This window comes from Durio zibethinus, chromosome 11, assembly GCF_047325235.1.
Source record: "Durio zibethinus cultivar Kanyao isolate XHJ-2024 chromosome 11, ASM4732523v1, whole genome shotgun sequence".
In the NCBI taxonomy this organism is placed as follows: domain Eukaryota; kingdom Viridiplantae; phylum Streptophyta; class Magnoliopsida; order Malvales; family Malvaceae; genus Durio; species Durio zibethinus.
This window is the reverse complement of record NC_143172.1, coordinates 19,142,004-19,157,521: the sequence shown is the minus strand read 5'-3', so window position 1 is coordinate 19,157,521 and position 15,518 is coordinate 19,142,004. Positions and strand designations below refer to the sequence as shown.

At 34.0% G+C, this 15,518-nt stretch overlaps 3 protein-coding genes and 1 pseudogene across 7 annotated transcripts; 2 read left to right on the top strand and 2 right to left on the bottom strand.

Moving 5' to 3' along the window:
- Positions 1-1,865: 1,865 nt before the first annotated feature.
- LOC111289987 (splicing factor-like protein 1) lies at positions 1,866-5,312 on the top strand. Of its 3 annotated transcripts, none has more exons than XM_089768188.1 (2): positions 1,866-2,215; positions 2,863-5,061. In XM_089768188.1, exon 2 carries the CDS (start codon positions 3,227-3,229, stop codon positions 3,686-3,688), a length of 462 nt encoding a protein of 153 aa, XP_089624314.1. In that variant the 5' UTR covers positions 1,866-2,215; positions 2,863-3,226; the 3' UTR covers positions 3,689-5,061. The 3 variants fall into 3 exon arrangements, with proteins under 3 accessions (XP_089624314.1, XP_022737101.2, XP_089624313.1); XM_022881366.2 differs by having other exon boundaries at positions 1,880-2,215; positions 2,863-5,228; XM_089768187.1 differs by having other exon boundaries at positions 1,897-2,215; positions 2,772-5,312.
- Positions 5,313-5,380: 68 nt separating this feature from the next.
- Positions 5,381-6,539, bottom strand: LOC149516171 (uncharacterized; annotated as a pseudogene).
- Positions 6,288-8,877, bottom strand: LOC111290229 (single-strand DNA endonuclease 1-like). Of its 2 annotated transcripts, XM_089768190.1 has the most exons (3): positions 8,284-8,877; positions 7,834-7,901; positions 6,288-7,684 (listed from the first exon to the last, which is right to left on the bottom strand). In XM_089768190.1, the coding sequence occupies exons 1-3, from the start codon at positions 8,447-8,449 to the stop codon at positions 7,670-7,672; spliced, it is 249 nt and encodes an 82-aa protein (XP_089624316.1). In that variant the 5' UTR covers positions 8,450-8,877; the 3' UTR covers positions 6,288-7,669. The 2 variants fall into 2 exon arrangements, with proteins under 2 accessions (XP_089624316.1, XP_089624315.1); XM_089768189.1 differs by having other exon boundaries at positions 6,288-7,901.
- Positions 8,878-9,807: 930 nt separating this feature from the next.
- LOC111290820 (RNI-like superfamily protein) lies at positions 9,808-13,821 on the top strand. Of its 2 annotated transcripts, none has more exons than XM_022882303.2 (3): positions 9,808-9,973; positions 12,130-12,537; positions 13,002-13,821. In XM_022882303.2, exons 2-3 carry the CDS (start codon positions 12,179-12,181, stop codon positions 13,558-13,560), a joined length of 918 nt encoding a protein of 305 aa, XP_022738038.1. In that variant the 5' UTR covers positions 9,808-9,973; positions 12,130-12,178; the 3' UTR covers positions 13,561-13,821. The 2 variants fall into 2 exon arrangements, with proteins under 2 accessions (XP_022738038.1, XP_022738039.1); XM_022882304.2 differs by having other exon boundaries at positions 9,833-9,973; positions 12,115-12,537.
- Positions 13,822-15,518: the final 1,697 nt, after the last annotated feature.

Genomic DNA, 15,518 nt, shown 5'->3' with positions numbered 1-15,518 from the left:
CTATTTCATTGCTTTTTTCCTTTTAAATTAATACTTGATTTTTGCATGGATTTTTTTGTTTTGCATATTTATTTCATAATATTTGTACATGATTTATTATGGTATATTTACAGGATGTTTTTATGAATTTAGTTTTTATATATTTGCATGAATTTAATTTTATTACGTGAATAATAATATATTTGCATGATTATTATTTATTTGCATGATTAAATATTTATATGATTTATTAAATTTTTATTTGCATGATAATTTTGCATGTTTATTTTTGCATTTTTTTATGCTTAATATTTCGCATGATGATTATTGCATGAATATATAATTGCTTAACATTTTGCATGAATTTGCATGATTTATTACCTAATATTTTCATTATTTTTGCATGAATAATTATAATTATATTTGCATGATTTCTTGCATGATTACTTATTATATTGCATGATTTTTGGTAAGATTTTTATATAGGTATGATATTTGTTATGATATTTGCATGATTGATATTGCATGTTTTGCATGATATTTTTTACAGAATTTTTGTATGACAATGTTGTGTAAATAAATAAAAGGGATTTGAATTGATTTTTACAGAATTTACAAGATAAAAAATCATCTTTGATTAAGATTTAGGTAAGATAATATATAATTAATTTGGTACTAATTTTGAACATAATTGGATGATAAAATCTTTTTTACATGTAATCGATTTTCGAACTTAATTCTGTTGATATAAACTAAAATATATTTTTTTAGGAGCCTTTAGTTTATAGTTATAATAACTTTAAAAAAGATAAATTTAAATAGGTAATCAATTACATCTAAGTAAAAAAAATTTATGGTGATTATATGATTTTTTGTGTCTAATGAATAAATTCTCAAGCTTATACAGTGTGACAACAACAAAAGTCTTTAAAAACTACTATCCCATTAATTCATTCATTCAACAATTTCTAAAACATACGATAACTTTTCATATCAAAGAATGATTTATAACAATCAAATTTTGGTACAATGTTTAGTATCAAAGCTGCCATTTTTTCTTAGAATTTTTCTTCTTTGAAACTTAAGCAACTCAATTTTAAATGTACCATGGTGTGGGTATTTTGTAATAGAATAAAAATTTTGAAAAAAATAGATTTACTTGCCTAGGTTAGAAAAAAAAGAGAATTAGGATAGCATGGACAACAATCAGCCGCCAGCAGCTTTGATTTTCTTGTGAAATTGATAAAAGAATGAATACGATGTATTTGGGGTCACAAATGGTTGGAAAACGCTTGGACGAGGGGATTTCAAGGGAATTGATTGATGTGGATTGTTTCGGCTGTTTGGGGTTTTGAGAAAAATTAAGAAAATATTGTTGTAATCCTTGACATAATAAATTTTAACAAACAAAATACTTTAATAATTATTAGGGATTTTAGATAAGTAGGTTAAATCGATGAGCGAGAGAAAGGTAAAAAAAAAATTTTGTTGCCAAAGGGTTAGTGGGTTGGAATGCTTGCAAAAGTATTCAATGGATTTCAGAAATCAAAGAATTTCAATAATTATGAGGAATTAAAGAAAAAATGAATTAGATTACTGAGCTGAACAAATTTTTTTATTTTATCAGAAAAAATCATCAACTAATATTTTAGTGCTAACATTTTGTTTTTATGATTTATAACAAAAAATTTTATCCATTGATCTCCTACCAAAAAAAAACCTTATCAAGTCTCATTCATTACTTTTTAAGTTATTGTCACGTATCAATAAAATAAGAATTGAGAACAAAGATAATAGTACGCTGATTTAATAAAATATTTAAAATATATGTTAAAAATCGAAAAATTAGATTAGACTTATGGACGTTAAGATACTCAAAATCCAATTCCTTTAATAACTGTTGGAGTTCAAAGTTCAAATTCAACTTGACCACCGAACAAATTCGAGTTTTTTGTTTTCCCGAGCTTGAGTACCGGACGAGCATAGATGTTTCGTATACACCTTTTAACCCTAATATAGTTTGTGGACCCATTTCGGATGGTACAAATCATCACTCCTCAGTCTGAGGTTTTTTTTTTTTATTTAAATGAGAGAACCCGGCAACCTTTTCTGGTCAAGGTTTCTGAAGAGAAAAGGAAAAATAAAAAGACCATTAAGTTCAGGAGAGATAGATCGATAGATAGGTAGTGCCAGTAAATTCGGGGCATGGGGGATTGGATTTATTGATTTCGCTGAGGTCCGTTTCACTGAAACCCTTACTTTTCTTGGCTAAATTTATCATCTGTCATCGATCGTTTTACCATGAATTTTAACTTATTCATTTCGATTTCATTCTCATGTAATATTCATCGAAATTTCACTTTATCGGTAGCTATTTATTAGTAGAATTTTACTGTTATGTAAAAAGGCAAACAACAAGAATGGGCGATTGCTGCATTTTCTTTCGAGGACAGAAAATTCACCATTAATATTGCATTCTATCTGATAGGTGAAAATTTTCAGAGTTGTTAAAGTTTAATGATTCATCGAATTCTAAATAATTGTGCACAGTTGTTGGTTTTGGTTATTTGACTTGTTGCTTACCATTTTCTGCCCATATCATTTTACCATGTAATATTGAAATGAGCTTTTTTTTGTACCTTCTCTGACTGTACTCCATGATTTATCTTCTGTGGATCGATTCTTTAATCCGCCAGTTTCAGCTTCTATAGAATTTTACAAATTGCAATGTTTTGATGATAGTTTGTCCGTTTTAAGTTTTAGCAATGTGAGTTTATACATTTTTTATGCAGTGGAAGAACCAGTTTGAGGTGTTCTTCATATAAATAGATTAGCCATTGTTCAAGGTGCAATGGGTAAAATTTAAAGCTTCATATGTTCCAGGGACTTCAAAGACGTGTTGCCATGGAAAAAGCTTCGGGGCCAACAAAATGAATGTCTATCATATTCTTCTTCCTATTGGATTGATGATGAAAGTCGTGACTGGATGAACTAATGTTTTGAGAAGTGGAGGAGGAGTCAAGTGAGGAACTGAAGGACTATTCATGTGACAAATTTGAAGAGGACCTAAAAGGGTAGCAGCATAATGACAATGAAGAACAAGTAAAGGCTCCATTGGAAGCATCTTTCAGCTGAGAAATCTTTTGTTAGTAAAGTTGATGAAGTTGGGCACCAGCCAGTTTCTGTTCCTAATAATTCAATTGAAAAGAAGAGGTTAGTGGATAGAACAACATGTGAGTCAGCTATCATGCAAGGTTTAAAGAAGTCCAATCAGGTTCCAGATTTTCAAGGGCAATCCAGACTGTCCATTGCAATTGATGATAGTGATGCTTCCAAACAACAGGGATTTATAGGTAATTCTGGAAAACACAGGCATAGCAGATGGGATAAACAGCCTGAGGGAGATGGACATACAAGTGAAGATGAACGGATTCATAAAGTAAGAAAAACCAGGTGGGCTAGTGATGAGCCCAAATTGAAATTGCCTGGTTCAGTTAAGGTTCCTGTCAGGTTTGAGTTGGATCCTGAAGTTCAGAAATTAAAGGCTGTACTTTCAGAGATAAATGACAAGTTGCTGAAGCCAGAACTTCATGATAATAGGGCTGAACATGAAAGATCTCCTCCTCCCGAACCATTGTACGACAACCTTGGAATGAGAATAAATACCAGGGAAGTGAGGCTTCGCAAAATCTTGTTCAAAAACGTCTAGATATCAGATCAAGGTTGATTCAGAAAAACCCCAATTTGAAACAAAAACGAACATCTGATTACATGAATACAAAGCTCTGTGAAAAGCTTTTCATACCGGCGAAAGAATATCCTGGTTACAATTTTATTGTTCTCATCCTTGGTCCTCAGGGAAACACACTCAAGAGGATGGAGAGGGAAGTGGGTCTAAGATTCTTTTGAGAGGTAAAGGCTTATCAATAAAAGACCTTAAGCTTACCTCTGAAAAAGAAGATTTGCATGTCAGAATAGAGGTGGACAATAAAAAATCATTAGATGCTGCAGTTCAAATGGTTAAGAAACTGCTAATCCCAGTTGCAGAGGGAATGAATGAACACAAACAGGCCCAGCTAGCTGAGCTTGCAAAACTGAAGAAAGATGCAAGTGGTTGCAATGTTTGTGGTGAGAAAGGCCACCAGCGGTATTGCTGTCCTAGCCTTCTCTCTACTTTCATGAGCATTTCCTGTGACACCTGTGGCAGCAACAGCCATCCAACAGCTGCCTACCCTGTACCAACTCAGAATAAACCAAACAAAAGAGTTGATGATGCAAGTCTTTACTTTGGCTATCTACCTCAAGTTGTGGATGAAAACCGTTTGAAAGAGCTGTTTTCTCCATTTGGTAAGCTAACTGAAGCAAAAGTGATCAGAGACCAAACTACAGGTTTAAGCAAATGCTATGGCTTTGTTAAATTTGAAAATCCAACGGACGCAGCTGCTGCTTTTTCACACTTGAATGGTTATAAAATGGATGGAAAGATGCTGGCAGTAAGGGTGGCTGGGATTAAACTGGTTTTAGGACACTCAGTTGGGAACCCTCTTACACAGAATCGTGGGCCTGCAGCGGTTTCCCAAATAATCCCTGGCCATGTTGCTTGGCCTGTCCCTCCTGGCTCATTGATACCAGAACATCAAGCTTCTTTTCCTCAAGGTGAGGGCTTGAACTTGTTTCAGGCATCCTGCTATGCAGGGAATACTCAACTCCAGCCTAAAAGTCAAGTCTTTAGGTTTTAACTCTGCACCTGGCATCTCAAGTTTCCATGATCCAAGCAGTATTAGTGGCCTGTGTTCAAAAAACGGTGTTTCATTCTCCTAATCGAGTTCAAATACCTGGTTCCGTGGCAACAAAGTTTATGGTAGTTCCCACTTTGAGCCATATTTTAACAAACCAACATTGGAATCAGCTCCAGCATTACTTCCCAGTCAGACACAAGAGTGGAATTTGCAACCTATTCCTTGGCCAACAAGTCATCGTCCACATTAACAAACAAGCCGTTCAAGGCTTTCATCAACCTGCCATATGTTTGCTGTTCCAAGCAGTGGCACTGAAGCAAATATCATTATCTTTTATGAATGATACTTCATTTTCCCATTTTTTTTGGTTTAGACAATGCTTGAATAGATACGCATTGTACAGGGGTTTCTAGTGACTTGGTTAATGTATAAACTTTACTTTATGCCTACAGTAACAGGCTGATGTTGTTACAATCAAATTTATTCGTCAGTTGCTAATATTAAGCATTAGTTTTCTACTGTAAGATCTGTTTACGCATAATGGGAAACCGTTTATCCAGGATAGTCTCTGTCCAGGGGGCTGGATGGACTTTGAATAGTATTTCTGTGATAAATTGCAAAACTAATCCACCGGAAATAAAAATAATTACAATGAGAAAAAGTAGAATCATAAAATTGATTGCAGCATGCTTTGAGCATTGCTGAAACCCGAACGGAGTGCAACCATGTCAAGAAGTCCAGGAGCTGCAGCTGCCCTGTAGTCTGTTAGGTAGATTTTAAAACCCCCTGGCCACAGCAATTGTTGTCGAGTGGTCTGTTCCCTGGATTTCAAGAACCCCCTACATCTTATTTCATATTCCAGTATGAGAATGCATTTCTGAAGGACTGGCTATTTAGCTTAAATCACTATCACCTTTTTGACCGTTGCAGGATTCAGGATTGAAGAGCTGCTAATGATTGTAAAGAAAGGGGGGAAAAAATCCAATTTCCGAATGTCAGGAATAAATTATCTTTTTTTTTTTTTTCCCCTTCTTCCATGTGAACCGTGATGGTATACTAATCAATTGCGTGAAAAAAATCCCTGCAGTTTTGGTTGTAGGGTCAAGGGTGTGACTTGTGAGGCTAGCATTTGAATGGTTGTACCATTTTATGAATGACAATCAGGGTTCACATAAATAACTCACAATAGAAGACAAACGTTGAACAACAGAGAAATATCTTTGGCATATTACAAACAAAAACATGCGTAATAGTTGTCTATCTACAGAGTGTTTCCTGGCTCATTCAATGAAAGTCGTCTCGAATGGTGGCAAGAAACAGTCTAAGCTTTCTTGCTTTCCTTGCATGTTCGGGTGATATATCAGTTTCTGAGTCACTCAAATCAATTATTCTAAACTGTTGACCATTCATTTGAGTACATCTGGAAACATTCTGGGAGTGCACTTGCAGAGAGGGGCCCAAAAGATCAAATAGCATTCACACCAGTTTGTACCCATAACGTTGCAGCTTTGCAATCAACATTGCCTTCTGACTCCAAAATAACCGGGGGGGGGGGGGGGGGGGGGGGTCTTGTTTATGAAATTAACTTAAGTTGTTATTGTCATTTTGTCTGATATAACTTCCCTTGAAGCGATGGTGCTGGACTTGTTCCCTAACTCAATTTCAAGCAACAGATCTTAACGTTTCAGACCTATTTCAGCCACAGAACATTCTTTTCTGATTTCTATGGTCTTGATTTAGTTGATTTTTCTTCTCTAGAGCTCTTCTATCATCAAACTCTCTGATCCTTTCAGGAAAAGCACCGTGGAAAACGGAAATAAATCATTTATTCAAACTTCAGAGGATAAATTAATAACTCAGAAGAATCAAGGAGGATAAAAAAAGGCTGCCAAATATTTGACAAAATCGATGGAGAGAGCTATTATAAGGTTTAAGATCAGGTTGAATATAAAAGCCCATTTTTTGGTGGGATATTGGGGTGCAATGATCAAACTAAGAGATAGGACAGGGATCTCACAATTCACTCTATTATTCATAGTGATCAAGCTCTTTTTTTTTTTCAAGCCATCTCTCTGAAAAATTAATTTCAACCATGGTTGTGTTCTTATGCATATATAAACTTTTATCTTTCCATGTACCAACTTAGCATCAACAGATACTGGCAAGCAAATGATAATTGCTACATACCTCTCTACAAGGTCAGCTGAAACTACAGAGCTTGTAATTCCACAAACTCTTCTCAAGACACCTCAATACATTCTCTTCCATGAACTTTTAGGTGCTTAATAATTGCTGATACAGGACACTTTACTGGCACCTGTAATGGGAAAGCTTACCAATGGTATGCTAGGATTTAAAGATCGGCATCAACACCATCACAGGAATTTCAAAGGAAAATTAAATACTACTCTACAATATTTGCAAGTTACAAATCTGTGAAGAAATTATGATGCATATTCTGGTTATCACATCACAATCTGTGGAGGCTTACAAGTAATCACATTGAAACAATTTATCTTAAGTACTTCATATATAAGTTGAGTCTATTTCCTTAACTAGGATACAAAATCATTTAAAGGTAGTCAATCTAATCATTTCTTAAACCATCATTTATTTGTGCTGATTGTTTTAGCTTTTAAAAGTGCATTGGAGAGCATAACAATCTGTTGACATCATTAGTAACTCCAGACACACTCTTCCGATGATAATACTTTCAGAATGACACTAGCAATTCCCTTCCACAACATGAGTGACCAATAAAGGTTCTTCAGAAGCAATAAGTCTTTCAAAAGCAGCAAGATAAACAAGAATTTTGGTTTGCGGATGTTCAAGAATGAACTTGTATAAAGATGAAAGATGGCAATAGTACCTCCTTCAATGGAATGTTAACAACTAACTGAGACGAAGTTGATTGCAAACAGGCAAATCATCAAAAATGTCTTTCAGCAATCTTAGGATGTATTCATCTGAGCCATTGATACACTATAAGCTCATATGTGCAAAATGCATACTTCCAAGTGCATGGTTGTAATGATGAGCATAGAGCAAATATTGCATGTGCATGGACATATTCCTTTAAACATGTACTTGGTAAATTTTGGAACAAAGGATCTACCTGTTTTTTCAGGAGGCCACTCAAAGACTGAGCACATAGCTGTTGAATTGCTTGAGCTGGAATGGACGCTGCACAAGAACCATACAAGAATAAAGCGGTTAAAAGAACTTCACAGGCTGGCTTCTAAAAAAGTAAGACTTAATGACTAGGCCCAATCCCAATAATCAGTCATCTTAGGTTACCGAATTTCAGTCTATATATTTGGAGCTTTAGATTTCCGCTAAGAATAGGGACACTCTTTCTTAGTAAGGGAATTGTATTATTTCAGTAAAAACCCCAACTTTAGAAAACCTTTAGAAAGCTGCCATTTACATAAAGTTTCCAACTTTGAAAGGAAAACCATATCCTTTTTCACTAGAATTAAAGGCTGAAGAGCAAAGGAATTCAACAGTGACAAAAATAAGGCTGCTATTCAAGGCAATGAGAGAGCCCTGAGGCGGTGAAAGAGACCCTTAAGATAAAGCTTGTCCTTCATGGGACAGTGAGATTCATTAACATTTTGAAGCTGAACCATCCAACAACACAGATCTAAGCATGCCCCTTTGTTCTGGAGATAATGAAGAGGCAAAGTTTCCTTGCATGATTCCAAAATATCCCACAAATTCGTCACTCCCATTTTCCCCCTGCTTCTCCTTCCAGTTTGGGAGTTGGAAAATTGAAATAGTCAGAGAAAGCGCGAGTCTATACCTGTTCATGGGCTGGGCTAGCAGCTAGTCCCTCATCAGACCCGTTAAAGAACTAGGCTTGGGTAAATGTTTCAGTTCAAGCCCCCGCAATGATTAAAGTAGTCTCCGCTCTCTAGACCATGGCGCTGGTATCACATATATCACCGGTATGCCCATTAATCTAATTGGAATTTCGTACACGAAGTAGCTATGCGCGTGCTTGGAACCACCAACGCGAGACCATCTGAACTCAGCGATCTGACAGTACATTATAAGAGCCGGCTCCAGATAAAACCGAGCGCATGTTACGAAATTGTACCCAACCAAACAAAAGTTTAATGAAAATGTTTTAGGATGTTTAGGTTTAAGGGAAATTAATTTCGACGATGTTAAAAATAATAATAAAAGTTATTATAATAATAATTAAAAAGTTTATGATAATTACAGTTGAAAAAATTTTTTAATAAAAAATTATATTAAATAAATTTTATTATAATTAATATTTAAATTCAAATAATAATATAAAAATTTTAATCATATCGCATAAAAAATGTGATAAAATTCAAATCTAGTAATTTTGTTATAAAGAGTTAAAAGCTTCATTGCATAATTCTCACATTTGCTCGGTGTCCTGCACCTGATTCTCTTACGAATATTTTTATTTTCACCTAACTTCTTTTCAATAATCCTAAAATTATATTACAAATTTAAGTTTTAATAAAATTATTTAAATATTTATTTTTCAATTATTTTTTTCTCTTATACACCCCATTTAAAAATTTATTTTTGAAAGTTTTTAAATGTTTTTGAAAATAGATATTGGAAACCTTTAAAAGTTTTTTGAAAATTTTTAAAGATTTTCAAATATTTATTTTTGAAAATTTTGAATTTCTAAATATTTTTAAAATTTTATGGATATTTATTTAAAAAAAATTTTTTAAAATTTTTTAAAATTTATTTTTAAAAGTTTTGAATTTGTATTCAAATATTTTAATATGAAATTTTATAAAATTAAATACGAAATCAAATAAAGAAATAGAAAAAACAAAAAAAAAATTATCTTTAATTTTAATTTTTTAATTTCAAATGAGGGAAAATTTTTTTGAATTTAGTTTAATTGAATTTAAAATTTTTTAAAAATTTCGGTTGGAAAGAGAGAAATAAATATGAAAAAAAGAGAGATAGGGTGATCGGGTTTTTTTAGTAAATTTATCTTTTAAGTGAGTGATGTATTAAATAAAAAATTGGATATTTAAAAAAAAAAAAAAGTTGTTGAGTAAACGTTGGGTGCAAGTAGCACGACTATTCTATGGTCACTCAAGTCAACCTCCGTTTTAAAGTTTATTTTTTTGGGCGGAACTTGCTTCCTTTTAATACCTTTGGGAGAAATCCCGATAAAACGTTATCTCTTTCCATTTTACGACTAGATCAGAACAAAGCTCCCTGTCGAAGAATCCCCAAGATTTTGTCCTAAGGTAACTGTCTCTGTCTCTTTTTGCATATATAATATAGAATTTTAGTTGTTTATAAGACTGTGAGGTGAAAGTCAGATCAACGTGGATCTTTTCGTTAAGGGTAAGCGAAGATGGAGGATCTGGTTAAAATTGAGTGAACCAAGATTTCTTGAAGTACGAAATCTTTTATTTTTTGCTTGAAATTTTGTCTGTTTTTATTGCAGAGGTTGGTTCTTGTTTTAGCGTGTTTTTTACTGATTTTGTTGAATTTAGATCCTCTAGTAGAAATTTTTACTATTGACAAGGAGCTTTCTACCTTGCTTATAGTGAACGAGATAGATGTTATTATAACAAAGGACTTCATGCATTTAGCGTATCAGTCTTTTTCGGTATGATTTCTTTGAGAGTTTGATAATTGACTGTCATGTGTTAAATATTTTCGACGCGTCATAGAACAAGTTCGTATGAAAATATTTTCACTCCTTCTGTGTGTAAGGGTTTTACTTACAGATTGACTTTAAAAAATAAAATTTCTGACTCCAAAGCTGGAGAATGTAACCATTTTGTTCGACATGTCTATGTTCAATGCACTCATTTTTTATCATTCAATGTGTAATTGTTAGACATGCTGTCGATCAATTGACAGCTATTTGGTGTGCTTGGTAATTCCCCTTTTAGCACCATGTAATGGCTTCTTGCTAAGGTTATAATTTAACACTATTATAGTATATTGATGTTGTTGGATGAAATACAAGATGATGCAGGTGGGAGACTTGAATCTTGGAATGCCTTTGATATATAGGTCTGAAATTGAAAAAGCTGAGAAAAAAGGCAGTGAAGGGATAGAATGCAAATTAATAAATTTTATTGTGCTTAATGCTAGGCAGTGTGCTAAGTAAGAGAATAGACAATAGGCAGACATTTGTAGCATGAAGATTTCCTTAGCACAAGATTCATTATTTGGGAGATATTGAGGATAATGTGATATTAGCTATTTGGTTATTTAGATTTGTTGATGTTACATTGCGGTTTATGTAAATCAGACTGGAGGTTAACTTCTATTTTGAGTTTATGTTAAGAAATAACTTTTATCATTAACATGACAGTTGTGAAATAGTGAACGTTAAAATGACAAGAAACTAGGAAACCAGACTAAAAGCTGGATTTGTCAGGATCTGGTTGTATATTATCAATAATGTACGTGTAGCCAAGGTGGTTGATCTATTTATGCTAATATAGAAGGCATATAAGTAGTTTATTCATGAATTTCTTCAATTGGGTTGCTAAAATTGGACATTTTAAGATACTTTTGATGAAATAGTAATTTTAAACTATTTAGACACGGACAACTTATTGTTCATTTGCACTCATGAGTCCAATTGATTGATAACCTCTTAAGTTTGGATCGAAGACAAGGGAAATTATCTATATAGCCAAGGTGGTTGATCTATTTATGCTAATATAGAAGGCGTATTTGTGGTGTATTCATGAATTCCTTCAACTGGGTTGCCAAAATTGGACATTTTAAGATTTTTTTGATGAAATAGTAATTTTAAACTATTTAGATACTGCCAACTTATTGTCCATTTTCCCTCATGACCCAACTGATTGGTAGCCTCCTAACTTTGGATCAAAGATAGGGGAAATGATGTTTCTGAAGCACATTGTGGTCTGGGCTTTACTTACTGGTATTGCGGTGTACATCCATGCTTGTACTTGTGTGAATAAAACACATTCTCATATGTATGTATACTGCTTTCTTACATGGTAGGAGGACTTTTGGACCAAATTTTTATTCACAGTTGGTCACATGTACGTACCTATGTAGTTGAATTTGGATTCTTCTCATGTTATCATCACAAGGCATCTTTGAATGAAAATCATAAACAAGTGATATCTACTTCCCTTTTTTCTTCTCCTTAGGATTATGGAATTTACTGCCTGAAATGCCAGCTAGGAGTATGTTTTTGGATTTTGAATTTTATTTTGAACAGCATCAAGAGAATGAATTTCCATGCTTCTGAACACATTCTTTATTGCTCTTGGCTTCAATAGGAGATGTAGCTACCTTGATTGTTCTATGAGGACTAGGTGTACACTTCTACCTACTTACTGTCATTGTCAATATAAGTTATGTATATAATGGACTGAGCCTTCTATAGTGCATGTCTATGTAGGCTTGATGATGCTGTGAAACTTCTTGGAGATATTGGAAAGCTTGGTGGAATGGGAGAAATCGAACATGTTGCTAGAAGATGGGAGGACTTGGACACTGATATGTTGGTGAAGATATTCCAGTCTTTTGATATCTTTGAGTTAACTTCAGGCATCGCTCATGTCTGCAGTTCATGGCGTATGGCCTGTTGTGATCCTTTGGTTTGGAAAACACTTGATTTATCAGTGATGAAGTCAGATTTTATCAAAACTCCATTGGAGCCTTATGTATATGTGCGCGCTTGTTCTGACCAGGCATTGAGCCGTTTGTTGAAGATATCTTTGAGTCTCAGCCAGGGAAACATAATGACCTTGATTTTTCACTTTAATCTATATGTGAGCGATGATCAATTGACCTATACTGCTGAAAGGTAATTTTAGTGAATTTTACTTATTTAGAATTGTCTCAAGGTTTCTGATGGTGTTTCCAATCTTGTATTAACCTCATCTTTTATTTAGAGTTGTTGATGATCTCTATGAAATAAAAGCATATTATGATACATCATATTAATGTTAACAGGGTGCCTGATAGCAACAATTATTTGCTACCCATATCATGACCATATCTAATGCTTTGAATTTCAACAGTCAATTAACATGGTGTTTTCTCATGTTAGTCTTTTAGCTTGTTTAAAATGCACTTGCAAGTGGTATCTATGCATATTATTGTATATATCAGTGTCTTTTATTGCCATTACACTGATCAAATTGTCCTTTCTGTGTTTGCACGTGTGTGTTTTGTTTGGTCTTGAAGAATGTCGTTACAATTCTCCTCATAATTATATGCTATTTCGGTGAATGCAGTGGAAAGTGATCTTCTTTTTCTTTACTGCAGGTGCCCACGCCTCAGACGGCTTGTTATGCCGGCTTGGAATAGAATAAAGAAAACTGGAATATGCAAAGCTATTCGCATCTGGCGAGATCTTGAATCCCTGACAATGCCTACCATAGCAAGCCCTCCATATCTCATGGAAGAAATTGCCAATAATTGCAAGAATTTTAGAGAACTCAAGGTGATGGGACCCTTTGAAAATTTCTTTGCCGCTACAATAATAAAGTATCTACCAAAGATAAGGGTTTTGAGCCTCCGCTGCTCAATGCTTGTGAAGGATACCCTGATCTCCATCTTGGATGACTTACAAAACCTAGAAGTGCTTAACATATCTCATTGCCTTCTGATAGAAATACCACCTCCTCCTGCCCGAAGAAAAATTATGAGCGAGCTTGATCAGCTTATTCTTGAGAAGGCATCTCGGATACGTCAATTCATAACATGCATGAAAGATTCATGCATCATGTGTCAGCGGACAAGAAATGATGAAGGGCTCATGAGGTGGTATAAGTATGAAGAAGGGCTATGGAAAGCTGATGAGGTGAGCTCACTTTCCCTTTGATTTGAGCCTTTTGAGTTTGTATTTTGGAGGGTGAGATGTGCACAACTTGATAAGCTCATTCTCAGTATTCTTAATGGATAGCTCTTGTGCACATTATTTAGAGCATCCAATGTCATAATCTTATGTGGTTGAGTTAGAACCTTAGCTTATGTACCATTTTTCCCTCCTTTCTTTCTTTGGTTAATGTATTCCTTCTATGCTGTAAACAAAATAAGAGGTTGTTGAATGAAGATAGTTGAAAACTGTCCTTATTGTTCATTATATTTCCTCCAAACATCCCACCTCCTGGTGGTTGGTTTTGAAGGTCTTAGGTCTCTCTGGTGATCTGCTCTCCTTTGAGAGAGGCATCTGTCTTAGTACTGTATATGTGGTCAATTCCCCCCCTCCCCCTTCTCTTTTTTTTTTTTTTTTTCTATTTTCAGGTGATAGAATCTTGTTTAGGTAGCTTCAGAAGTGGCTTTGAGCACCACATCTAATGTGCATTCTAGATCCAGTTGAAAAGGAAAACGTTAACCAATATTCTTATATCATGGATTTTTATTCTTTAGTTTGAACCTGGGGATTTCCTGTGACATGCCAAAAGATTTTGGACCCTTCTGATTTGCAATAATTTGATCAATGGGTTTTCCTCGGTGTCGAGTTCAAACTCAAAAGATTTTAAGGAATGCAATCTCTCAAGAAATGCAATCTCTATGGATTCCACGAAGATGCATAAAGATAGAAATAGCAACTTCTCACATAAACGCCTGTTGGTTACTTAATGTAAGCAATTGGCTGATGTCAACATTTGCTGTGGCTCTGCCATTAGGAGACAGTCACATGTTTCTGTGGCAAGTCTGTGTCATTGTATGTGGTAGTTAACGTTTTAACTCTTTAGACAGGAAAAATCTGAAGATAATGGTCATTCTTAGATCTGCTGTCTGAAATTGAAACAGTTGGTCTTCTTAAAATAATTGTAAAAGTGGAATAGTACAATGGTATTCCATTTATATAGCTGATTTTACAAAATATGAACATGGTCCAAAATGGTGGGAAAGAAGTCAACATTCCAACTTTTTAAGGATCATGTTTTTTTGTCATCTTGCTTAATCGGCTCACGCTAATTGACCTCCTAGCATGTTGAACCCAAGGTTTGCTTTTAGCTTTGAAACTCTTGAAGCTTGACTATCATGTCTAAGTTGCCCAAACATCAAATTTCAAATATCTCACGTCATTGCTGAAACAGCTTTATGATATTTGGCACAGATGATGGCAGAAATCTTTGCTTTGCCTTTTCCTGGTTTCCAAGCTTTAAGTAAGAATCCATACAAAAAGAGAAGCTTCTTGCTTTTTGAAGCTTATTAACTAGCCAGTGTACCTAACATAACACTGATAAGAGAAGAAGGGGTAAGATTAATAGTATTTTTCGTTTATTTTACTTTTGTTTTCATTTTTAATAGCTTTTTAAATTATTATGATGCTCTTTCCTTCTCTAGAATTAATGTTAAAAATATATATACTAAACAATTTTGAATCTTTAAGACTTTCTTTTTTTTTTTTGGCTTAAAAAGGTATCAATTCGTACAACTATTACAGAAAATTTTCAAAATTTCATGTGAGAAAATATAAAATCAAAATAAGGTTTTGGAATGAAGTTCCGTAGAAGTATATATACGAGTCCTTTTGATGGAAATGTAAGCATAGAAAAATACATAATCAAAACTCATGTTTTGATATTTGTATATACTTTTTGAAATAACGTGGTTGGATTTGGATGGAAGAAATGGAATACTATTTTTTTATTGTTTAATTAATTTCAAGTAAAAATTTTCATTTTATTTTTTATTATGCCAAGAAAATATCTTTCCCGGCTAGTGCAATTGAATTTTTTTTAATTATCCCAAAAAATAAATTTGAAGTGTGTAGACCTGTCCACACTTTCGGCTTGGATTGAATCAGTGTCGAACATAGATTTTGAA